Genomic DNA, 27,978 nt, shown 5'->3' on the forward strand with positions numbered 1-27,978 from the left:
GATTTTAAGAGTTCGTTTAGCACATTCACATTATGTATTTATTTTGGTTGCAACTATTATACATTACTATGACTTAGCTTAGTGTTTCCATATAACAATACTACGTCATGGTGTTCTTATCGTCGATGATGTTTAATACAAATTTAACCTTCAGTTAGATAAAATGTTCTTATTTTCTTTTTATATCTTTAAAATCATGTTTCCATTGCTTGTAGTTGTTTTAAACTAAATAAAAGTTTTTCTAGTTTTATGTAGGTTTTAATTTTTATCTAGTTTTGAAATAAACTTTTGAGTTACTTATGACTATGACTAAAGCTTAAATGTTTGTTGTTTGTTAAAGTTCAAAGTTAAATTGGTTGAAAAAATAATTAAATTTATAATTAATATATCATTTGATTTATAAAAATTTAACATTGTTATTATTGTCTTACTATTTAAGGCAGAAATTATCTTTGTTTCTTTAAATATTTTAGCTTTGAACAAAAGGATTAAATTTAATTTTTGTTTATGTTTTTGTTTATGTTTTTAAATTTTTCGGCAATAAAACATAAAACCTGATTTACTAATTCCTAGTCTCAGTATAAAATAGTTTAAAATAATATAAATTGTTTTTTAAGCTATTTTTATGCTTAATTAGATTATTTATACTAACTTAAAACTATAATGATAGCTGTTTGTTTTTTTTTCTTTGCAGCTTATAAAACAGACTAATTTAGTAAAAAGTAAAACAGTATATATTTTTTGTAATGGTTGCATAGTGCCTTTTATTAATAAAATACACAAAACCACGCTCTTTTAATTATTTATAGTTTAAAATATTATTACAACTGTGTTTACTTTTTGGTTTGCTAAGTACCACTAAATTAAAAATAAGAAAAATACTGAAAGCTTAGTTTACTTTTTAATGGATTTAAGTGACAATCTAAATACTGAATAAACATAAAAGTAAGCTTGTAATTAAAAAAAGCAAAGTATGTTTGAATAGCTGTGTGTTATAAATCTAAACTTATTTTCTTAATTGTCAGTTTCTAATCCTTAAACGCTGCATTTTCAACTTGTACAGGAAAGTTTTTTTAAGGTTATTAAACTTCTTATATAAAAACTATTTTTAATTATGCCAAGCTTAAGTTTTTTTTTTTATAAAACAAATATTTATAAAAAGACAATGACCTATAACTTCTAGAACTTTGAGTTTAAAAACATTAAATAGCATTTTGAAATAATTTTCATTTTGTGTTACTTTGTTTAAGCCAGAAAAGCAATTTGTACATTTTTTAAAGCAATTAGTAAGTAATTATGAAAAACTACATGACTATTTACAAAACTAAACACTATTAGTATCTTAATTACATGTTTTATTTGAAGTTAACAGTAATTGTGTTTACTTGTGCTAACTCTACTAAAAACAAGGTTTTAAAAACTAAAAAAATATGTTAATTACTTTAAAACAAAACAGTTGTAGTAATACCAAGCTAAAACTTTAACCTCAATCAATCAAAGTTTGCGTTTGTAAGCTAAAAAAACTTAGTAAAACATAAGCTTAACATAGTTTCTGAGTAGCATAATTTTGTAAGATTTCAAAGTGACAGTTTTGAAGCCCTCAATTATGACTCAACTTTTTCAAGTGTCAAAAATTTCAAAATAAATTGAATTGAGAAAACTAAGACCACCGATCGCAGATTTTATAAGTATTAGTCAAAATTTTTTTTAAAGTTTGCCAACAGCTTTTCACATATTTTACTTCACTCTAAAATTTTCAATTTAGTTTTTTTTTTGACAAGCTATGTTTTCAAAAATAATATTTTATTTAAAATACTATCAAAAAAACTTAAACTTTAAAGTTTAGTATTTAAGTTTTTGAAAAATTGATTTCTGTTTAACACAAAGATTAGCTTAACAACTAGTTTTACTTCAATGAAACTTAAAATAAACAAATACTTCACAAAAAAGTCAAAGCATTTAATATTATATTATTATAAGATTAATACGAATATTCTAAGCAGTTTTAGTTATAATTGAGAAAAAACTTAGCTTAGCAAAAAAAACATACCATTACGAAGAAGTCAGTTACTTTTTTATTAATACTTTTTATTACAAATAATTTGTTTAGTGCTAGCAAAACTTACTCAAGTGCAATAAGTGAAACATATTTCACAAAAATTTATTGGGAACACACAGTTAAAATAACAGATCATGAAGTTGTTATTTGTTACAAAATTTAATAAAAAGTTATGGAAGTTTTATCTTCAAAACCCAGCAAATTTGGTCAACAAAACAAGAATAACACAAAACAATTTTGCCTAAATAAATCTGGGGTGTAGTTAAACTCTTTCTTTTACAACACTTTAGTTTTGTTTTGATAAACTATATAAATCTCTAGTTTAATTAAATCAAAATTATTTAAACACTTCCTTGATACTTTGAACTTTAGTATTTATCAAAAAAAAAATCTACCTGTATTATGTTTTCAAAATTTACATACCTCAAAGTTAATAAACTGGAAGACAATATGGGTTTGGTAGCATTGTTTTCATTTATAGCTTTTAACTTTATTTGTGATTAAAAATTATACTATACGTCATGGTAAAGACGTTAAAAGGTAGCTAAGTGGTGTGCGACTAGATTACCGATAGGTTTTTTCGTGTACCAGTTCCTTGGACAAAATATTTCAAGCGTTTTTTATTTGTCGTTAAATTAAATACATATACTAGTTTTAAGTCCTCTAGTGCTTTGTTTTTACTAAGAAGAATTTTAAATTTGCACTTTTTTTTGGATAAGCTAAAAAAATATGAAAACTCTTATCTAAAACGTCAACGGTATAGCAGATTACCTTACACTTTAATATGTTATCTAAATTACGTTAAAATGACTGTATTATAGTCTGCATAAAAACATATAGCATAAAAAACTTAAAACACAAACAATACTTAAGATTAAAATAAGCTGTTTACTTAGAATTTAAAGCTAATAAAGTTTTCATGGTTTGTGCTTTTTTATTTATGTGCTACATACATTTTATGTTTAGTAAGGATTTATAGTTTTTTTTAATAAAAAGAGTTTTACTGGAACCATTACAGATTAAACCATATAAAGTAAAATAAAATTATAAGCTTGGAAGTAAACTAAAATTCAAAGATCAGACTTAATTGTATTTAGTTTCATGTTATATACTGATGTATAAACCAACTTTATTAAGAATAAAAATGAATATTACTATATGCAGTAGTTTTCACTGTAATTGAAATATGAGCATAATAAATTCGAATAAAAAAATCTATGCAACCCAAAATCAAAACTCCCCAAAAAATACCAAAAACTTTTCTCTTTCTTTTTGCTGCTCACCATAACTTCCAGAAAGTCTGGTGTTAGTTTTAAAACTAATTTCGTGTACTCTCAGCAAAAAGTTGATACTATTGATCATTTATTGTATGTACTTGAAAATACTTGTATTAGAACATTTTCAAGCATTCAACACCTTTGTATAACTTTATTTTTCTAAAAAAATACTTCTTTTTATGAACAACTTTAAAACTTAAATGAGACGGCAAGCTTATATGCTAAGTTGTGAGAGCATGTTACTAGAGTATAAAACAACAAAATCTTAAAATATAAAAAACAGTTGTATTAAAAGGTATCCAAGAGGTGTGCGGTTCGATAACCGGAAGGTTGTTTAACAAGGTCCTAGGTGTACTTTCAGCGCCTTTTTTTGTCGTTCATTAAACAATACTGATCTCAAATGTTAAAAATATTTTTTGTTAAAAATAATTTTGATTGGCTTAATGACAACTTTCACAAAATATTTTAATGAAAGATAAAATTTAAATATTTATAGTGGTTAAAAAATCAATAGAAAAATTATAATTTATCAAGTTTAGTTATGTCTAAAATTTATAGTTTTTTTTTTGATTACTTAATTTATTAAGCTATAAGTCCGACTCAAAACACATTATGAGTTATAGTAAAAAGAGTAAAATTTAAATAAATTTCACTTGAAAACAGAGCAACAAATCTTCAGTAAACAATTTACATACTTAACTCAATAAAAAATAATATATTGTGATAATACTAGAAGCTACTTGGTTATTGAGTAAGTTACTCTTAAATTTCGAGCAAGACTTCAGATAAAGAAGTTAATATATATGTGTAAGTACAAGAAAATATAATTTTGATTCATGATGTATAACTTTTAGTTAATTAAATGATACTACTCACTTTTAAAGATTCTTATTACATATTTTATAGTAAATTTATCATTCCATTGTTCTTATTCAAATATAAATTAACTGTGCACATTTTTTTTGCAGTATGTAATCTGTAAAAACAAAACATATTTTAACTGTTTACTTAAAATTAAAAATAAACTTTGTCTAAAAAAACATAAATTACAAGTATTTGGGAGCCCAAAGATTAAATTTTACTTATAGTGTTATACTAATTAAGTCTTTTAAACAGTTACAAATTTGTACTCTTCAATTTGGCTATTTACAAAATAAGTTCTTTTTAAACTCAGTGCTTTGTATAATTCAAAAGATAAATTTGTGTGTAAAAAATAAAAAGCTGATTAATACTTTAAGAAGTCTTTCAGAGCAAAACTTACAGTAAAACAGATAATTGAAAAAAATGTTCATTAACCTTATATAAGTTCGAGCACCTCAAGCTATAAGACTTGTTAAAAAACTAATATAATTTAAATCCTCACACTTAGCTACTTAAAAGGTAGTAGTCTCAGGAAATTCATTAGAACTTTTTATTTGTATTTTAACATGTTTTAACTTGGTCTGTTAAATAGAAAGTACTGAAGGAGAATAATATAGATTTTGAGTCAATTTACAACTAAATTAAATGCCAACTTATTCAATCTTTTGGTCTATATTAATGTATTTTCATATTAAATTAAAAGCAAATAATTGATCTTTATAAATATTACAATTTTTGTTTTATTTAATATAATAAACATTGTCCAGTTTTTAAGCAAAAGTAATTAAAATATACAAATAATTTTGGTAATAAATGTTGTTTTTTTTGTAAACTAACACATGTATGTTTACAATTTTGAAAGAAACTAGTAGCGTGAAGCTTTACTAAAACTCGTTTGAAAAATCTGTAGAAACAAAACTTATAGTATCTTTTAATACTTAGTATGTAATCCATTTTGTATATTAAAATTGTTATTCTCAAACTAATTATAAGATGGTGAACTCAATCAACTATTTTTCTCATCATAAAATATCTAGTGTCTTTTACAATATCTATTTAAAACTATTTATAGAAATAAATGTTGTCACTCAAACATTCGGAAATGTATTTATTTTAAAACCCAAACAAAACTATTACTTTTCTTTAAAATATATTAAGCATACACGTTTAAACCATCATTAAAATTAAAAAGTTAAAAACACCGTTTTATAAAATCTTAATTAGAAAATAAAACAAACATACTATAAATATAACTTTTTGTATTTTATATAACAAATATTAAACTATTAAATATATATTCTTTATACTGTTAAAACAATAGAAAACAAAAGTACAAAAAGAATATTGCAATTATCCTATTTTTGATAAATTTTTTGGAATAAGACAAACCAGAAACACCTTAAAAAGTTCAAATGCATAAAATTTGTCATTGAGAATATAACTTAAAATTTAAAAAAATTTTATAAAATTTGTGTGTAGAGCACTAGTTACTAATTAAATTATAGCTAAAGAAAAATTGTTACAAATTTAAAATTTACACAAAAGTTGTTCAAGTAACTTGTATTTAGTTTTGAAACTTTTCAATTTATTTATATAAAATTTATTTGTCCCATCAAATTCACTCTTCTCTGTTTGTACAAGGATGAAATAGCTTTCTCTACCTATAAAGTAAAAAATAAATATATTAAAAAGAAGTATATTTATACTTTTTTAAGTTAGCTTAAAAGCAAAAAAGTATGTTGAAAAACTAAACTTTTTAAACTAATTGTAAGTGATTTTTAACGTAACATATACAGTTGGTTAATAAAGTATTTTTAATCATTTATAATGTAAAGTAATAAATTTAGAAATAATTTAAAAACAAGACCATCTATGTAAGAAAAATTATGTCATTTAAAAATTAAACAAAAAAACCAACAAACATAAAATAAAAATTAAAAACTAACAAGTAACTTCCATTCTTTAGTTTCTTGAACTAACAATTTCTGTTTGGGGTACAAATATTTTTCTTCCACGATGCTTTCCTCCATTTTAGCCTGTATTTCCAACTTCACCCTCTCGTGTTTTGTCGTCAGCTGCTTAAGTTTCTTCAAACTGTCTACTTTCCTATCCACAAACCTGAAACATTATTATAAGATAAATCAGATGGAACATTTCTAAAATCTCACAGAAAAATAAGGCTTTAAAGATACTGGAAGAAGGCTATTCTGTCAAAAATGGTTGGTTGTAGTTCTTGAAACTGTTCACTTTTCTGAGAAAAATTTGTTGAGAGAAAAATAAAAATAAATTTTAAACAAAAGCGTGTAAAAGGCATAATCATAAGTCTAATATTTTTATTTTTAAGTACTACCTTTTACGTTTCTGTTTCTCTAATGCTTTATTTATCACTTAAAACTTTATAGATATTTTCCACAACATTTTTAAAGATAATTTAACAATACTGAGGTCATCTTAAAATAGAAAAACAAAAAGTAGTAAACAATAAAACATTCAAACTTTGGAGAATCGATGATACGACAAAGGTACGTCATCTTGGTGTTGGTGATTCCCCCGTACACGTCATCAACGTGGTTCATCATCTCCTCGATTTCCCTCTGTGACGTCATGAGCAGTTTTGATGACGTCACGTCGAAATCGTCAGTCGATTCCATCCCGCATTCGATGATGCGTTGCTTGAGAAAAGCTTGAAGCTGTTTATAATGTTTTCATCATGCAAGTGATACAAGTAAAGTTGGTATGTTATGATGTCATAAATGCGAGAAAATAATGTTTTTATCATACAAGTGATCTAGGTAAAGTGGATAAATATGTTTATGATGTCATAAGACAGCAGATTGATTTAAAACAGGGTTTCTCAAAGAGGTGATATCGTTGTGTTTTGAAGATATCAGTAAGTAGGGGTACAATTTCGAAATTTTGAGTAGTGAGGCAGCAACAAATAACTTACACTAGATATACTGGCGTTTGTAATGAGGAGTAAAAAAGGTCTGAGGGACAATTTACTGGATGTTTGGTCTTTACATTGAGTATTTTGGGGTATGTAATGAGCGGTTATGAAAATGAGCTTGGAAAATCCTGCTTTGATTAAATTTGCTGCCTTGTGATATTATTGTCCATTTTAAAACATAAACTTCACTCTTATAGCTAACACCCACTACTTTGGATAATTTTTGTTCTGTTTTTAAACATTTGTAAACTTTTATAGGAGTATATTAGAATAACCTTTTTCACTATATCATTGTTTAGTAGCATAAAGATGTTAAGTAAAATTATAATTAAGGGCATAGGGGGATCCACCTTGATTTTTACATGAAGTTCTTATATTATAGAGTTTTATCTGAGCTATCAGACATTTTTTAACCACTTGAAAAAATTCAAAGTAATTTTGAGATACGAGCAATCAAAGTTGGTGACCTCAATAGATTCTTAATGGAAGCCGCAAACTAAAAACGCGAAAAAAGACCATTTCACTAAAAATCTATCTCCTCCTTCATTTTTTAAGCAATCTTCTTTAAATTGTTACAAAAAGTGTATTATTAAATTTTAAAATGATTGAATGCTGGAATTTTTTTAATTTTGAAAAATAAAACTTTAAAAAAAAAACCACCTATTTTTTTGTTTTTTTTTTTGTCTAAAATTTTTTATTTTTTAATACTTTTAAAATTCCAACATTGAAAGTCTTTTAAAGTATAAAAGGAACATTTCCTGAAAATTTGAGGTCTCTATTTCAAAAAATAAAGGAGAATATAGGTTTTTAGTGATTTTTTAAATTTCCGAGAAAATTGACCGCGAAAAATTGGCATTCCATACGTTTGTATCGGAAACTTTTTATTAAAATTACAATATCTCAAAAATTAAATAATATTTTAATTCTATAAAAGCTGGCTTATAGTTTGTATTTTAAGCTTTTATATTAGATCCAATGTTATTTTTAGTAAAATAAAATGTCGGACCCCCTATGCCCTTAAAGTTTTATGATTGAAGTAGATGTTGGGAAATATTGAGGTTTTAAAACTATTAATATAATACAAAGTGTTTTCAGCTTTTTTGTACAAAGTGTCAACAACATATTAAGATTATCTATTAATAGAAGTTAAAATTAGAGACACCGTAATGAAGATAAGAATTAAAAGGGAGTTATTATAAGTGATAAATTTGAATATTTAAAGCTAGGGTTAAAGTGCTTAAGGCGTTGGTTTGAAACTAGGGTATAAGAGTTTGAAATTATGTATTAAAGTCTATGAATAAAGAAATAAGCTTCAAATTTTAACAGTTGTGAATATTAAAATCATAAGATTACGGTTTATGACCTAACGTGGAGTATCATGTTTTGAATTACTTGTAAATAATATAATTCTAATATCATATAAAAACCATTTAGTGGGATGTAATCAAGTATATATTACTTACTTCAATCAATACATTGAATAATTGCATTCACAACAGTTATCACTAAATAATCTTTACTTTATTACTATTTATAATTATTAAGTTAAAACTATTTAATAATTTACTTATAATTAAAATAAATAAAACTAACTTCAATCAGTTCATTGATGAATTGCACTCTTGTATCCTTGTTACCCAATAAAATTTTGTAAGATAAATATACTTACTTATAAATAAAACTCACTTCAATCAACTCATTAATGAACTGCACTCTTGTATCCTTGTTACCCAATAAAACTTTGTAAGATAAATATACTTACTTATAAACAAAACTAACTTCAATCAGTTCATTGATGAATTGAACTCTTGTATCCTTGTTACCCAATAAAATTTTGTAAGATAAATAAACTTACTTATAAATAAAACTAACTTCAATCAATTCATTAATAAACTGAACTCTTGTATCCTTGTTACTCAATAAAATTTTGTAAGATTAATATACTTACTTATAAATAAAACTAACTTCAATCAGTTCATTGATAAACTGCACTCTAGTATCCTTATTACCCATTAAAATTTTGGAAGATAAATATACTTACTTATAAACAAAACTAACTTCAATCAGTTCATTGATGAATTGAACTCTTGTATCCTTGTTACCCAATAAAATTTTGCAAGATAAATAAACTTACTTATAAATAAAACTAACTTCAATCAGTTCATTGATGAATTGCACTCTTGTATCCTTATTGCCCAATAAAATTTTGCAAGATAAATAAACTTACTTATAAACAAAACTAACTTCAATCAGTTCATTGATGAATTGAACTCTTGTATCCTTATTGCCCAATAAAAATTTGCAAGATAAATAAACTTACTTATAAACAAAACTAACTTCAATCAGTTCATTGATGAATTGAACTCTTGTATCCTTATTGCCCAATAAAATTTTGCAAGATAAATAAACTTACTTATAAACAAAACTAACTTCAATCAGTTCATTGATGAATTGAACTCTTGTATCCTTGTTACCCAATAAAATTTTGCAAGATAAATATACTTACTTATAAATAAAACTAACTTCAATCAGTTCATTGATGAATTGCACTCTTGTATCCTTATTGCCCAATAAAATTTTGCAAGATAAATAAACTTACTTATAAACAAAACTAACTTCAATCAGTTCATTGATGAATTGAACTCTTGTATCCTTATTACCCAATAAAATTTTGTAAGATGAATAAACTTACTTATAAATAAAACTAACTTCAATCAATTCATTAATAAACTGAACTCTTGTATCCTTGTTACTCAATAAAATTTTGTAAGATTAATATACTTACTTATAAATAAAACTAACTTCAATCAGTTCATTGATAAACTGCACTCTAGTATCCTTATTACCCAATAAAATTTTGTAAGATAAATATACTTACTTATAAATAAAACTAACTTCAATCAGTTCATTGATGAATTGAACTCTTGTATCCTTATTGCCCAATAAAATTTTGCAAGATAAATAAACTTACTTATAAATAAAACTAACTTCAATCAGTTCATTGATGAATTGCACTCTTGTATCCTTATTGCCCAATAAAATTTTGCAAGATAAATAAACTTACTTATAAACAAAACTAACTTCAATCAGTTCATTGATGAATTGAACTCTTGTATCCTTATTGCCCAATAAAATTTTGCAAGATAAATAAACTTACTTATAAACAAAACTAACTTCAATCAGTTCATTGATGAATTGAACTCTTGTATCCTTATTGCCCAATAAAATTTTGCAAGATAAATAAACTTACTTATAAACAAAACTAACTTCAATCAGTTCATTGATGAATTGAACTCTTGTATCCTTGTTACCCAATAAAATTTTGCAAGATAAATATACTTACTTATAAATAAAACTAACTTCAATCAGTTCATTGATGAATTGCACTCTTGTATCCTTATTGCCCAATAAAATTTTGCAAGATAAATAAACTTACTTATAAACAAAACTAACTTCAATCAGTTCATTGATGAATTGAACTCTTGTATCCTTGTTACCCAATAAAATTTTGCAAGATAAATAAACTTACTTATAAACAAAACTAACTTCAATCAGTTCATTGATGAATTGAACTCTTGTATCCTTATTGCCCAATAAAATTTTGCAAGATAAATAAACTTACTTATAAATAAAACTAACTTCAATCAGTTCATTGATGAATTGCACTCTTGTATCCTTATTGCCCAATAAAATTTTGCAAGATAAATAAACTTACTTATAAATAAAACTCACTTCAATCAGTTCATTGATGAATTGAACTCTTGTATCCTTGTTACTCAATATAATTTTGTAAGATAAATATACTTACTTATAAATAAAACTCACTTCAATCAGTTCATTGATGAATTGAACTCTTGTATCCTTATTGCCCAATATAATTTTGCAAGATAAATATACTTACTTATAAATAAAACTAACTTCAATCAGTTCATTGATGAATTGCACTCTTGTATCCTTATTACCCAATAAAATTTTGTAAGATAAATATTAACTTGCAAATAAATAAAACTAACTTCAATCAGTTCATTGATGAATTGCACTCTTGTATCCTTATTACTCAATATAATTTTGCAAGATAAATATACTTACTTATAAATAAAACTAACTTCAATCAGTTCATTGATGAATTGCACTCTTGTATCCTTGTTACTCAATATACTATCAGCTTCTTCGCCAGTTGCAATCACAAATTCCTCATTCGAATGCTCGGCAGCTTCTTGTATGTCTGATTCTTCAACCTGATAATGAATATTAAAATGTGAGTACTTGTTACCACATGCATTGAGTTTTTACTAGTTAAAATAACACATTGTTTTTATGTTAAGAACCTATCATTAAATATAAATTACAATAATGTCAGCTACTTTGAATTTATTAATCATCTACTGTAAAAAACATTTTCTTGGCAAAACTGTTGGGAGAAATGTTGTGTATTTAGTTTTTAATAAGAGTAGAGTAGATAGATTAGAAATGCATGCCTTTAAACAATATATACATCTAAAATAAACCACATACAAACTGTTTTTTAGTATAAAAATGAAGTATCACAGCACGCAAATTATACTGTTTTTAATAATTTGTAATTAATATATACATTAATTATAACACTTTCATCACAGCAAACAAGTTTTTTATATTTTTACAAAAAATTTTGAAATTTGTCAAGCTTTTTAGCACACACTTTACCGAACACAGCAAACAAAATATTATTTTATTATTTTTACAAACAATTGTGAAATTCTCCCCAACTTTGTCCTCCTCCTCAACAATCTGGATCCCTCCAAAATCCTCCGTTACCATGGAGATTTCCTCCACAGTGACGTCACCCATGTCACCGAAGTCTATTACGTCATCAGTTGCTGCTGGCACGTCATCAAATCCCCAGTCTATCTGTGACGTCATATTGAATTTTTGGAAATCGTTATTAATGTTAAGCATTAAAATTACTAACCTTAATAGATCATAAACTTTTCTGCATGATCAAAGGTTTTATTATTTTAAAATATTTGTTTTTTTTTCAAAACTTTAAGGAAAGTACATATTCAAAAATATGACTTTAACTATTTATTTGGTATACTATCAAAATCCACCCGATCAAAATCCACCCGCGTTCAAAATCCACCCGATCAAAATCCACCCGCATTCAAAATCCACCCGATCAAAATCCACCCGGTTCAAAATCCACCCGATCAAAATCCACCCGGGTCAAAATCCACCCGATCAAAATACACCCGAGTCAAAATCTACCCGATCAAAATCAACCCGGTTCAAAATCCATCCGATCAAAATCCACCCGATCAAAATCCACTCGACTTAAAATCCACCCGAGTCAAAATCCACCCAAGTCAAAATCCATCAGATCAAAATCAACCCGGTTCAATATCCACCCGATCAAAATCCACCCGGTTCAAAATCCACCCGATCAAAATCAACCCGACTCTAAATCCACCCGGTTCAAAATTCACCCGATCAAAATCCACCCGATCAAAATCAACCCGGTTCAAAATCCACCCGATCAAAATCCACCCGGTTCAAAATCCACTCGATCAAAATCAACCCAACTCTAAATCCACCCGTTTCAAAATCCACCCGATCAAAATCCACCCGGTTTAAAATCCACCCGATCAAAATCAACCCGAGTCAAAATCCACCCGATCAAAATCCACCCGGTTCAAAATCCACCCGATCAAAATCAACCCGACTCTAAATCCACCCGGTTCAAAATTCACCCGATCAAAATCCACCCGATCAAAATCAACCCGGTTCAAAATCCACCCGATCAAAATCCACCCGGTTCAAAATCCACTCGATCAAAATCAACCCAACTCTAAATCCACCCGTTTCAAAATCCACCCGATCAAAATCCACCCGGTTTAAAATCCACCCGATCAAAATCAACCCGAGTCAAAATCCACCCGATCAAAATCCACCCGAGTCAAAATCCACCCGATCAAAATTCATCCGAGTTAAAATCTACCCGAGTCAAAATCCTACCGACACAAAATCAACCAAAGTCAAAATCCAACCGAATCGAAACAAGCACCTTGTTTATTTATTTCTTTTTAAATCAAGTATCATTTAAACAAATCTCACCACTCTAAAGTACCAATCTTAAACAAGTTTTATTTAAAAAACACTTATAAAATCTTGTATTTTTGTCCCTTATAAATTGACTTAAGAATATAAAAACTGTACTACAGATTGAACTTATTTTGTGAGGTTTTTTGAGTTGTTATTTGGTATTTTTGCTTATTATAAGGAATTTTTGACAAAAATATTTTTGTTTTTTTGATTACTGAATATAATTTTGAATAGCTACAGCCGGCAAGCAGCTTTTAAAGGTACTGTTGTTTTTGATATAAGTATAACTATAAGAGCTAATAAAAGTTTAACAACGTCAGGATAAATAAATTAAAGTTTTACTATACAAATATGACTATGTTAAAACTTTTAGAAAACTAAAGGATGTGCCAGAAAAAATAATCTTGTATTATCTCAATCACAATTACACGACAATCAATTATAATTTACTGTTTCTAGGTATAAAATTTAATAATTTAGAACTTTTAAGTAATTTTTAAACAAATACGTCACACGATATAATTTTTATAAAAACTGAGTATTACAAGTGAAAGCTACCATTTATAATACAAATTAATCCATTTAATTTAGGGGTCAGCAAACTGCGGCCCTCGAAGTGTAAATATGTGGCCCTCGAGCATGTAAATTTGGTCAAATAAACAAAACAAAGTTTAAATTGAAATTTTCAAAAAAGAAAAAGAAGTTCTAATAGTTTGTTTTTAAGTTTCTGAATATCATTTAAAAATCATTTATTATGCTTAAGCCTTAGATGTGAAAAAAGACAGATAGTAAATCTAGAAGTTTTTCTTTAAATTTTAGACTTTACTTTTCCTTTTAAACAACAAAAGCTTACGTACTTGGATAAATTACTTATATAATATTGCAAAGTTTTTTTAATTGGCAATTTTACATGTTTTTAACTTTTAAAAACACGGTGACTGGGTTGAAGTAACTGTTGTACTTTTTTTGTTTCAAAAAGTTGCAACCCGAAAAACTTTAGATAGATTATTAAGGTATTTAAAGGTTTTAAAAGAAAAACTTACACTGTTTAAAATGAAAGTATTAATACTTGTTTATATTTTAACTAGTTTAACAAAATCACTAAAATTTTAAATACGTGATATGCTGTGCATTAAATAAAAAAAGATTATTTTTAACTACTAAAAAGAAAATACAAATAAAATAATAGAAATTGATTATAAAAAGTGTACATAATGATCTACACCTGTTTTTAATGATCTACACCTTGTAAATAATGATAGAAATAATAATATGACACAAGTTTTTTAAAAAAATAGTTTTCGACTTTAGAAAAAATATACATTTTAAATATGCCAGGCCTGATCCCTTTAAGTAGATAAACGTGACTAAAACAGATTAAGAACAAAAACTGAATAAAAAACGGCTCGCGGAAAAAATTGAAACATGAAATTTGGCCCGAGATAAACAATTGTCTGCCGACTCTGATTAAATCCGACTGCATCTTCGTTACTTTTAATTACAAAAAAAATAAAAGGCAAATGTTTAAAATTCATTTAGTTTTTGTTTTTTTTTTTATATAATTTTTTTATGTGAAAGGTCTTAACAAGATATTTATCTATAAAAGTTCTCTTTGTTAAGAAAAGGTCACTAATTTACTTTAGATAGTTACCTTTACTGTATTGCCATTTAAAGATTTTTCAATATTAACTTTAAATTAAATATTTATTAATTTCAGGTTTTATTTGTTAGACAAAATTTTCACGCTTTTAAAGTTAATTTGTCTACTAAACAATTTGTTATAACAATAGTTGTCTTTACCGTTTTAATTCGTTATAACCAATATAAAATTTTGTTTAATTTTAATATTGTTTCATTTTTAATTAAATTACTTAAAATTTCAAGTTTTAACAAATGGACTTTTTTTATATGAAGATTATATTTAAAAAAAATAGTGGTAAATAATAACATTTCCATTTCTATGAATTAAAAAATATCAATTAACAATATAATATTGAACAGTAAATAATAATTTATCTTACTTAATTACAATTTCTATGCAACTTTATATTTATAAAAAAACATAAAACGTTTACAACTAATTAATTAAAAACATGCAGTTATAGCTTTTAACTTAAATTGTCGGAAATTAATTCAAGAAAATTTATCGCATGTAAATTAAAAGTTTTAGATTAGAAAATTTTAAATTTAAAATTTAAACGTTAACCAAAAGAGATTAAATTTTATAAAACCACTCAATTAATCAATTTCAAAACCGGCCTTAACCTATTAATAAAATTAATAATACGATTGTTTAAATTGATACAGTCTGGTACAAAAATTCATAAAAATAACTTATACTTGAATTTAAACTCTCTTGTCTGAAATACATACTTTTTTTTAATGAACCTATGTAAAAATAGAACATTTTAATAATAAATTAAAAATGTTATAAGTTTTTTTTTCGTAATATTTGTTATAAATATAGTGTCATTTCTAAAAAACTCAACTTATTTGTTTACTACTACAATTCTAAAGTATATAATTTCCCTAGCTCAAGTCTAACTACTAACTTTTTAAGTTGCAATTTACAAGCTATTTGAGCAAACTCAATGAATTGTAGAGTCGATATTTGTTTTATGTAAAGGACTTTAGAATTCATAGAAAAATGTTTAGCTTTTTAATTTGTACTATTAGTTAAAAACTAGCAAATTAAGTTGTTATCTAATTAAAAATAACTTATAACTTTAGTTACTTTAGACGAAACAGTTTTTAGTTTTTTCAAAAATAGATGGTTTATAAAAAAAACATTTAATAAAATAAAATTCAATTAACTTAAACACTTTGAAAAAACGATAATAGCAGCTAAAATTATTGTATAAATTAAAAAAAATAACTAAAAAATATATGTAACAAAAATTAGATAGAAAACAATAAAATTGTTTTAAAACAGTTATTGATTTCTTACATATTCCTCATTTATATTTTTAGTAAATTAGTTTTCGTATTTTTATATTAAAACTTATGTTCTGTTTTTAAAAATTACTAATAAAAGAAACGTCAATAAATTGTTTACTAAACGACAAATAAAAGCGCTCAAAATATTTGGTCCTAAGTCCTCTTGCACGAACATACCTTAAAGTTATCGAGTCGCACACCAAAAATATCTTTTAACGTCTTTTCCACGTCGAAAACAATAATGTTTAAAATATAGTTAATAGGTGATAGTTTTTCTAAATTTAACAAAGGATTTTTATTTTATTATCACGTAGCAATTTTATATTATTCTTTATCTATATTTTATTTTTTATAAACACTGTTAGTTAAAATTTTTTATATAATAAAATATTGTATGTAATACTATTTTGAAATTTAAGTAAAGCACAAAACACAAAACTTTTTATATCAAAAAAAAAAGCTCAAAAATTTTAGATTAATATTTTAATTTTCTTTTTGTAACATTTAATTAACATTTTCCATAAATTTACATTATTTGGTATTTGATTTTTGTAATTTTCTTTAGCTTAATAAATGTTATTAAAGATTCTTCTAATTTATAAACTTCTATAGTTTTGATATTTTAATTTACTATGAGTTATTCTTAGTAAATATTTTTATTTAATTATGATTGACTTTGGGAAATTAAATTAGAAGGAAGTTTAAATGGATTGAAACTGAGCGTAATTCTTTTTTTATTTTTTTTTAACTTATTTTTTTAAAAGTAACACCAACACTACTAACATTAATAAATTATAAACATTTTAAATACTTGTAAAGCTACTATGAATTTATTTTTAATGCTGTTTAATTATATTGTTTAACTTTTTTTTTTAATTATTTTATTAAATAAATTAAAATTTCTTTCTTTATAAATACTTACTCTTTTTTATACCAATAGTTGTTTAAACATATAACTTTATTCAATATTACAAAATTCTATTAGAAATTAATTCTTATTTCGAAAAAAAAAGAACTCGGGTTGATTTTGATCGGGTGGATTTTGAACCGGGTGGATTTTGAACCGGGTGGAATTTGATCGGGTGGATTTTGACTCGGGTTGATTTTGATCGGGTTGATTTTAATCGGGTGGATTTTGAACCGGGTTGATTTTGATCGGGTGGATTTTGAACCGGGTGGATTTTGACTCGGGTTGATTTTGATCGGGTGGATTTTGACTCGGGTTGATTTTGATCGGGTTGATTTTAATCGGGTGGATTTTGAACCGGGTTGATTTTGATCGGGTGGATTTTGAACCGGGTTGATTTTGAACGGGTGGACTTTGACTCGGGTGGATTTTGAACCGGGTTGATTTTGATCGGGTTGATTTGAATCGGGTGGATTTTGAACCGGGTTGATTTTGATCGGGTGGATTTTGAACCGGGTTGATTTTGAACGGGTGGATATTGACTCGGGTGGATTTTGACTCGGATGGATTTTGATCGGGTGGATTTTGACCCGGGTGGATTTTGATCGGGTGGATTTTGAACCGGGTAGATTTTGATCGGGTGGATTTTGACCCGGGTGGATTTTGATTGCGGGTGGATTTTGATCGGGTGGATTTTGAACCGGGTAGATTTTGATCGGGTGGATTTTGACCCGGGTGGATTTTGATTGCGGGTGGAATTTGAACGTGTCCCATTTATTTAAGTCTAGAAAATGTATTTAAATTTATATAACTAAAATTCATAAACTAGAATTAAAACAAAGAAAAATTAACAACAATTCTAACTAACCTCATCATCAACTTCTTCAGATTCATTATTCAACATCTCAAACTTGTCTTCAATTACTATCTTATCAGGGACTTTCCCGTGTTTGTACTGGTACACCGTGGTGTTACCGTGGCAACTGAGGTGCTTCGTTACCGGGCACACTGAATCGTCGAACTCACCCCTTTGTTGTAAGAAATATGAAAATGATTAATATTATGATGGTTATGATTATTGCTACTTATTAGAATTTTTTTTTTATTTAATCTTTAATATAGTTTGTAGTGGTTCAACAAAGTGAAACATATTGTTCAATAAATAAAAAACTTAAAATGACAATCTTAATAATAGTAAATACATATATAAACAAACTCAGTCTGTGAAGTGTATCTGACAAATTCCACGTAGTAATCAACTGCCTTCCTCAGATCCTTGCAACAATCAGCAATTTGATCGAAATCGTGGTGTATGTCCTTGGCGAGGTCGAGTATCTCCTTCCTGGCGTCCTTCCCAGTTATACCGATCTTCTTGCACTCCCTCTCGTAATTCCTCTCGGCTTCCTGCTTCCTCCTGTCGCAATCCTTCATCTTCTTCTCGCACTCCTGTGATCAAAATAATACATACTATTATGTGTACTATAACTTTCACAAAAATAATAAAAAGTCAATTAGTTCATATCAGGGTTTCCCAAACTTTTTTTTAAAAGGGCCCTTAAACAGAAATTAAAAAAGCCATGACCCCCTCCAACAAGATCACTCAAAAAACTGCCATTTAAAACATCTTAGATCTTTTTTTATTTATTTTTGCTCTTCATCATTGAGTCCAGAATACCTAGTGTAAGTCTCAAAACTACCATTGAAAACACCTATGACTTTTTTTTTTGCTTTTCATCATTGAGTTCAAAATATCTAGTGTAAGTCTAAAAACTACCTTTTTTCCATGTTTTACCCCTATTTTGAAGATAACTACCTAACCCTGATTTACAAAATAGTGTTTAAATTTGAGGAAAAAACTAGATTTTTAAAACTTCAAGCCTACTAAACAAAAAAACTGTAAAATTTGTCTAACTTAAAAAAATCACAGTTAAACACTAATTTATTAACTAAAAAAAGCAATTAATAAATATTAATTTACATAACTTGAATAATTTTTTACCAAAATTCAATTTATCTACCATACAATGGAATGAATTATAAATGATAATAAATTTTATTTTGGTCGCTATACTCCAGAAGACATATGAGTTATACATCTTAATTTAAATTCTAAGAAAATACCACTTGGTAAGTCTGTATTTGTATTTTGTACTGTCTTTTGTATGAGTGGTGAATAAATTTTAGTGAAGTATGACTTAAAAAGTATAAAAGTATAATAAAAACTAACTAATTACTATATAATGTATATATAAGTTTCAAAAATATATAGAATGACTTAAACAGATTTGTTGATTTATTAAAACAAACAATTTAAATTTATTTTTATAAAACTTTAACAATAAAACACCTGTTGAAGTTGTGTGCACTTGGTGATTTGTTTTTTGTTTTCAGGAATTTCATAGTTAACATTTCTTAACATTCTGCTTGATAATTCAGCTAAATACAAATTTTCTTTCTCGTACAAACTCACTATTTGGTTCCAATCCTGTTTTATATTATGTGTATTATAATAAATGAAAAGAAATAATCAAGATATAAATTGTACGTAAAACTTTAAAATGTTTACGATATACAATATTGAGTTGCTGAACATTTATCAATAAAAATGTCTGAAAGTTTTTTTAAAACTTATTTATTAAATGTTAAGTAGCTACTGAAAAACTTCGAGAAAAATAACTCAATATGTTGTTAAACATTTAACTTAATACAACTTAATGTTCAGTCATTGAGATGAGTTTGAATATAAAAAACTTTTAACTTTTGCAAATAAAAAATACTATTACATAGACAAACATTCACTCGTTGGAATTATTTGTCAACAAATGATAGTTTTCGACTTGATATCACAACAAAAATAAGTAATTTTTGGGAACAACGTAGTTAACAAACAAAACCTTCATTCTTTGGGATGAGTACATTCCAAATATGTTTTTAGAATCTTTTTCAGTGTCTTTCAGAACATCAACTATTTTTTTGCATTTGTAATAATGAAAACACGATCCTTCTAACAATTTCTTCATCTCATCTGTTGAAGGCATATCTTTAAGTGCTTGTGTTATCTTCGACTTTACAACCTATAAATATTTATATTGTTAAATAATGTAAACAATATCAGGTTTCTGGCTTTGAAAGGATAAGTTTCTTTATAACAATTTATCCTGAAAGCTCAACAAAATGTATTAAAAAATATTAAAAACAAATTATAATGTATTTCACTGCTTGTGTTATCTTTGACTTCACTACTTAAACGTAGTAAAGAATGAATATTATTTCATTATGATTTAATAATAATTGATGGCATTTAATTAATAATAAAAAATAATAAAAAACATATAATTTAATTACTGTTTGTCATCTTAAATTCAGTTAAAGATTTTATAAAAAAAAGTAAACCGAAAAAGAAGATAACATAAATAGTGTATATTCAGTTTAAGGAGCTTATAGATACAGCAACCTTTGAGATTTCAGCTAAAAACTTTTGACTTTTGACAAACACTAAAAAAAACATCCTGTGGAAAATTTTAAATGATTTGAAGAAACTTTCACCTTGGCATCATTTGATTTTATGAAAACCACCCCAATGCAAACTGATACGGGACTCATAAAATGCAAAGATAGAGTTTTTAGCTGGAAGTTATCTTAGTTTTTCAATTACTACAAAAACACATTGTGAATAATATAAGGCAATTTAAAGAAAATTGGTTTCATGGTGGGAACTTTTTAATTTATTGTTAAAAATAAACTGTAAATTCAAGAAAGCTTACAAAAAGTGATAAAAGTTACTGAAATCAAGAAGTGCAACCATAAAACTTTCTTTAAATCATCTTGATTGTACACTATGTGTTTGTATAATGATTGCTAAATGTAAAGAAATTCCAGCTAAAAACTTTAACGTCATATTTTTTGAGTCCCATACAGTTTGCATTGGGGTGGTTTTCAGAAAACTGAATTCCACCAAAGTGAAAGTTTCTTCAGTTCATCTAAAACTTAGCACAGGGTGTTTTTGTTGTACTTGCTAAGTGTTTAAAAGTTTTTAGCTAAAAACCAGCAGAAAAAAAAGGCTGCCATACTTAAAAGCACCCTAATATTCTTTGCTTAAGGCCATAGGGGGGGGGGGGGGGGGGGTTAAACCATGTTTTTTACAAGTTGATCTAATTTTATAGAGTTGTTTCTAAGCTTTAAAATGCAAATTATCGTTTAAAAAAATTCAAATTGGTTTTTGAGATATGTTCAGTCAGAGTCAAGCCTACATTTTTCAAGCAATCTTCTTTAAACTTTTACAGTCTAATCTTTATACAATAAAAAAAAATGTTACTTTGGACTTAAAAAATTTATAGTAAATTTTCTTTTGCTAAAAATAGTTTTTTTTTCAAATTTTTGTCATAAATTTTTTTTTTTTAATTATTAAAATTCAAATGTAATGTTTTTTTTCAATATAAGGAACATTTTCTGAAAATTTGAAGAAGATTGCTTGAAAAATGAAGTAGGAGATAGCGGTTTGTATCAGAAGCTATTTATAAAAAATAAAATAACTCAAAAGTTAAATAATACTTTTGAATTCCATAAAAACTGGCTTGTAGTTTGTACTCAAAGCTTTCATATAAAAGCTAAAGTTAATTTTGAGAAAAAAAAAGTGTTGGATCCCCCCAATTGCCTTTACTAATTTTTATTTCATTACTTAGAAGTATCATAAAAACAAACATTGGTTTTATCAACAAGTATGTAATTTAAACCTAGGCAAAAATTTTTGCCTTACAGTTTAGAAACATGTTTTAGCTCATTAATAATAAATAATAGCTAATGTATACTTACTTTTAAGAAAAATACAATTTAAATAAACTTTACATGATGCTTGAAAAAATAAGTGTGTTGTACTTGGATTAATCATAGTTTTGTTTGTTTAAATTATTTTACAAAGTATAATAAAACATAAATTTTATTTTTGTTCCGCCTATTTTCTACATCAAGTAACTACCTCTTAAAAGGCATACCTTATTGATGTCCCTACTATTTAATACAGGGTTTCCCAAACTCATTTACTAAATCGCCCCCTTTTCAGTAATTTGAAAAAAAATTGCCCCCCACGATTTTTCAAAGTAGTTTTTCTTTTTAGTACAAACTTTTGTGATAAAAAAATTTGTGTTTGAAATGTAATTTAGTCTAGTACTTCTTATTCACGCACTTTTGTGTTCAAAGTAGTTTACAGGTCTTTAGAAAATAATTTACAGTAATCTCTAAGAAGCCCAGTAAAGTGTATTAAAATACTTAAATATTAAAAAGACTTGTGTAATCTGTAATCAATCCTGTTTAAATATGAACTGTTTTGAAACTAATGAAACTTTTAGGTCAGTGGTGGACAACTTTTGTAGTGAGCAACTCATATTTACTAAAAAATCTTTTCTAGTTTCAACTTGTTAAAAAATGTAATTGCGGGCTGCATGATTTAAAAAATAACAAATAAGAAAATTAAAAAACTCGAGCAAAGTTGTAATAAAATTATTTAGTATTATTGTGATCTAGGAAATAATATTGTGAACTGAAAAAGAAATGAAAGTGTATTTCAAAATAGTAAGTATCAAAAAACTAAATTTTATTTATTTTGCACAAGTAGTTTTCAATTTACTTAGCAGGTCGAAATTCGACTGGATCTGCGACTGGATCTGAGCAGTACGTTACCTATCTGAAATCTTTAATGAAACCTGACATTATAATAATATCTCATATAACGAATTTTGGACATTTAGAAGTTAAAACTAAGTAACTTATTTAAGCCGCACAAAATACTTAAATTACTTTATAAATAGGCATATTCTAAAATAACTATACCAGAGATTAAAAAACCATAAAAAAAGAAACAGTTTATTTTACACATAATAAAATTAAAATTGAAAAATAATTTCTGATCTAGTTTGAGGAAGTTTGACCGACTGGTTGATTATCTCACATGAAAAGTGGTTTCATCAAGTTAATACAATAAATTTATTAATTTCAATGCTAAGATATATTGTAAGCAAGTTAGTTGTAAAGTTAAAACTTTAATTTTAAACTTTTTAAACTACTTGTTTCGTAGTAGAATACCATGAAATAGTATTTGACTGGGAATAATCTCAAGGGAACTAAACCTTAATTCTAACTTTTTTTTTCTTTGTTTAAATTCAAAAAAAAATTCAATGTTTGACAGTTAATTCTGTGAACAGAAAGTAATCAATTAAAAAAATACTTTTAACTAGGTGAAAATTTTGTTTTGTAATTGTAGCAGTCTTTTTGATGGCTAATTTTATTCTGTTTAAAAAGTTTTTTTTTCTAGCTATTAGTCTATGATAGTTTAACAGAGGAAAATAGTGAAAAACTAAAAGCTAGTGTTGAAATATTTAAATAAAATAAGTATATTCTAATTGCTAATATATATTGAATTAAGATAAAAAAAAAATAGTTGTATTAACAGTTTAAAACTCCTTATATGATAAAAAAAAATTAACAATAGTAAATCAAGTTAAAAAATAAAATTGAGTTTAAGAAACTTTTAAATGAAAACGTAAAAGTCATTTCAAATAGAGGCCTCAAATTTATACTCTTTTAAAACCAAAAAATAATTTTTAGAAATAAAAACTTTAATGGTTATCAAAATTTTACAATCAGATAATAGTTATATACAGATTAAACAAGTAATAACAAAAACCTGTCAAATAAAGGTTTTTCAAACAAATATTTTAATCACTATGCTATAAAAACTTTTAGTGTAATGTAAAACGACGAATATGAACTACAAAATTAACCAGGTCAAAATAAAACTATTAACAACTTTAAAACATAAACCATTTAATAAATATAGTAGACTTCCGCTTGAGTTCGGACTTAAAAAAAAATCAAAAAGTGCAAACTCAAAAAATTATTACCACATTTTTTTTACAAAATGACAAATTTCAATGTGTTATATGCAATAATGTTATGAAAAAACATGAAATGAACTAAAACATAAAACAAACTTTAATTAAGAAAAAAGATCTATATAAGCAATTAGATATTATACATAATTTGTTTTATTAATATTTAGCTAGTAATAGGATTTACTTTAGTTAAATTTAAGAAAATATAAATTTGCAATTTTTTTTGGATAAAAAGTTCGAACTCAAGAGAAAGTTTACCGTAATTAATATTTATTAGGCATTATGCAAACCTGTTTTAGAATGAATAGCTTAATACAGTTGTTATTATAAAAAGACTACTTAAATACAATACAAACCAGGTTAAATAAGAAATATTTTAAAAGATCAAATAAAATTAAAAAACTTTTATAAAATAAAGTCTGCTACTAAAGTATATATAATGTGAAGGATGAGGTTCATGACTGCTTGCAAGTTTTTCTAAACTGATTCTTAATCAGTAAAATAGAGCCTTAAGTCACCTCCTTTATAAATATCTAGATAAGATCTTTTGCTCAAGATGATGATAACTGAACTGAGAGCTTTCTCAACAATATAGCTAGAAGGAAAAGCTATAAACAACAATCTAAATTCCTTCTAAATGATTGGATACTTTTGCCTTAGTTTTTGCTGAGTCCAAAAGCTTTCATATCGTTCTTTGGAAGAATTTACTTTAAGTTCAAGGTCAGTTTGTAAGTCTGAGAAGGTTTCCTGTTAGTCGTTTACTTCAAAAGTATCTGCCTCGAAGGAATCCATATTTTTATCTATATGATAGCTTTTTTGTGTCAAATCTAAATTTTACTACTTAATATGTTAAAATTGTTAAAAATTCCAGATTTTTTCCAGATTTGTTTTTGGCTAAATTGTCAAATTCCAGGTTTTTCCAGGTTTCTAGGTAAATTGGCAACCCTGTATAGTTTTATTTCTTAGTCTAACTTAGTGACTTTTCAAAAAAAAACTGGAAATATCATGAGGTTATAGTTAAAAATAAATAACATAAATTTTTACCATTTATGATCCCAAATAACATATCTGTCAGGTTATAAAATAGTGAGAGGGATTCCAATCGTCTATGATCTATGTAATTTTTAAATAAGGAAATATATGAATGAAAATATAGTATTTATTTGAAAGTAGGAGTCATAAGCACTTGATTTTTTTTCTATTTTGTACATAAATAAAATTATCTTTTTTGTTTAAGTTTTACCTCAGGGTCAAATAATTAATAGCAAGCTAAAATTAGTAAAATAGCAAGAAAAAAAGTAAAAATCTTATGACAGCCCAAAATTTTAAAATCGCCCCCTTTTTGCCCCCTTACTAATTATTGCCCACCCTTTCGCCCCCTTACTAATTATCGCCCCCCAAATTACTAAAATCGCCCCCAGGGAGGCGATATTGCCCACTTTGGGAAACCCTGATTTAATAAATAGTTTATATAATAGTATACCAAATATTCTTAGACACTAATTTAATTTTTTAACTTCAGCTGATAATGCTACTATACACTTTATTACATACATATTTGTTTAAGGCCATAAACTGTATTTATACAAGTAAACTAACTTGAAACTTTTAACAAGCTACCAGCTGTTTTTTAATTTTTAAACAAACAGGGTGGCCCTAAGTTTTTTGAATTTTTTTTCCAGATTTTTTAGTTTTCTTCTATTCTTGATATTTTTATGTACAAGTTTTATAACTTTTTGCAAAAAATTTAACTTTAGAAAAAGATGCTTTTATAGTTAAAAGCTACTGAAAACATACTGTATAGCTACTTTAAACATGTTGTATTCATTACAAACTGTATCATTTTAAAAATTAAGTAGTCCTTGTCAGAAGATTATTTTAAAGTAAGAATTAGCAAAATACGGCCTATCAAGTAGAAATTTTTGGTTTGTTAACTATTTTTGGCCTACAAAAAACTCTAACAAACAAAAAAAACAATATTTTTTTAACACTAATATTTTTCAATACACAGTGCAGGCAGAATTTATTTTTATGAACAGGGCACTGAACAGGGCACTGAATTTTGAGAAGGAATCTTCCAGGTTTTTGAAAATTCACGTTAAAATTACACGTTTTTGGGTCTATTTCTAGTTTAAATTTAAGTTAAAGGTAAAAAATGTGTTAAATGGCACAATAATGTTGAAACGATACTGTAAAGTTAACTTCAATGTGTTTAAAAAAAAAAAATGATGGCAATAAATTTTTATCTATATGGTAGATTTTTTGTGTCAAATTTAAATTTCACTACTTAACATTTAAAAATTGTTTAAAATTCCATGTTTTTTATCCTAAATTGTCAAACTACAGGTTTCTCCAGGATTAAAGTTCCAGTGGCCACTCTGAATAAACTTTGCACACAAAATATTTTTTAATAAGTCCAACTAAACAATTATCCACCTTTATTTTAAAACCATAGCTTTGATACAGAATAAACAGGCTTTATAGCTAGTTACAATTGAAAATTAGAATTTTGAGTGGTGTGTTGACAAGTATGGACTGAATAGATGATTTTTATTAAAACAAACTTAATGAATACTTTCCAGTTGTTTTTACAAATAAAAACTATAGTTTAATGTTGGAAGTAAAAAAATAAAGAAAAATGTAAAATTCAGAAACAAAAAACAAGTACTAAAACTAGAAAAAATAAAATTATAAAAACATCTATTTAATACAATTTATTTTAGCCAATTCCATAGATCTTTAAAAAATACTTTTTAAAAGAAATAAACCAAACTATTTTGTAAGCATTCATCATTTCTTAAGCCATTGTTAATGAAACACATTAAAACTATTTATAACATTACATCAATAACATGCTATCCTTATTCAACTTACTATAAGACTTAAAAAATGTTTGATATGACAATAAATTTTTATTTATTTGGCAAAACAAAAACTTTATAGTAACTAACTTAAGGTTTTAAAGGCACTTTTGATAAACTTTCACATGCAATTTTATTTATAAGCTCTAATTATTAAGTCAATATTCTTAAAATTTAAAAGTTTTGTTAAAGCTTTTAGATTTAGTCATACTTGTAAAAAATTTATAATACAAATATATGAATAGCAATCTTGCTATCGTATATTTCTTGAAATACTAAAGTTCAAAACACTCTATTACTTCCTATGTTTAAGACCTCAGTTTTCTTAAATAAAAAAATCATTATATAGAATATAAAATACTGTTTTTTTCAACTCAAGTTTTCCGAAATTTTCTTAGTAGAATGATTTAGGTAATAAAAATATAAAATATTATATTTATTGAAAAATTTTACAGAAAATCAATTAAAAGTTGAAAAACTGATGTTTGAGTGAAACAACTGTTTTTCACTTTCCACAAAATTCCTTTTTAACTTACCAACTTTAATTGTTTTTGAACTAAAAAGTTACTTATAGTTTTGTTAAGTGGTATAAATTGTCTGATAACTAAGATGAAATTTTAAATATATATCCTATACTTTAAACAAACAATAGTGCAGAATGCAGATTTATATGCTGCATTCTGAATCCATTAAATTAAACAAAAGTGAACCAAATTGATGCTAACAAAGTATAGAATTGATGTAAACAAAACACTGTTAGATGTGTACAAGTGTTTAAGAATAAACCTAAATTGATAATCAAAATAAAATAATAATTATTAAAATCTACTTTAATTTATTCAATTTATAAACAAACCTCATTAGAAGCTTGCCACTTTATATTGCAATGTCTACGGCTTATCAACCATTCCACCAATTTGTTGCATTGAATATCTATCGGTAGGTTGTCCATTTCAAATGTATTTAAAAACCTATTTTTTATTGTAAATGAATTTATTTGACTATAGTAAAAATTGACTTGTAGTTAAAAATAATTTTTAAGATGTTTGCTTCTATACAATACAACAATTTTAGAAAACAAATAATTTTTGTTATCAAATTTAGTTGTTTAAAATAATAAAACTTATTTAATTAGATTAATAAAAATAAAACTTGTAACTT

At 25.8% G+C, this 27,978-nt stretch overlaps 1 protein-coding gene across 2 annotated transcripts; it reads right to left on the minus strand.

Annotated features, from left to right (window-relative positions):
• Nucleotides 1-5,576: 5,576 nt before the first annotated feature.
• On the minus strand, nt 5,577-27,782 carry LOC145831461 (CDK5 regulatory subunit-associated protein 3-like). 2 transcript variants are annotated; one of them, XM_082938731.1, is made up of 10 exons: nt 27,674-27,782; nt 19,964-20,143; nt 19,417-19,554; nt 18,286-18,515; nt 17,938-18,097; nt 11,894-12,034; nt 11,251-11,382; nt 6,694-6,887; nt 6,144-6,315; nt 5,577-5,858 (listed from the first exon to the last, which is right to left on the minus strand). In XM_082938731.1, the coding sequence occupies exons 1-10, from the start codon at nt 27,767-27,769 to the stop codon at nt 5,787-5,789; spliced, it is 1,515 nt and encodes a 504-aa protein (XP_082794857.1). In that variant the 5' UTR covers nt 27,770-27,782; the 3' UTR covers nt 5,577-5,786. The 2 variants fall into 2 exon arrangements, with proteins under 2 accessions (XP_082794857.1, XP_082794855.1); XM_082938729.1 differs by having other exon boundaries at nt 5,578-5,858; nt 11,873-12,034.
• Between the last annotated feature and the right edge of the window lie 196 nt (nt 27,783-27,978).

Source organism: Thalia democratica, chromosome 3, assembly GCF_965202585.1.
Source record: "Thalia democratica chromosome 3, ktThaDemo2.hap1.1, whole genome shotgun sequence".
NCBI classification, from domain to species: Eukaryota; Metazoa; Chordata; class Thaliacea; order Salpida; family Salpidae; genus Thalia; species Thalia democratica.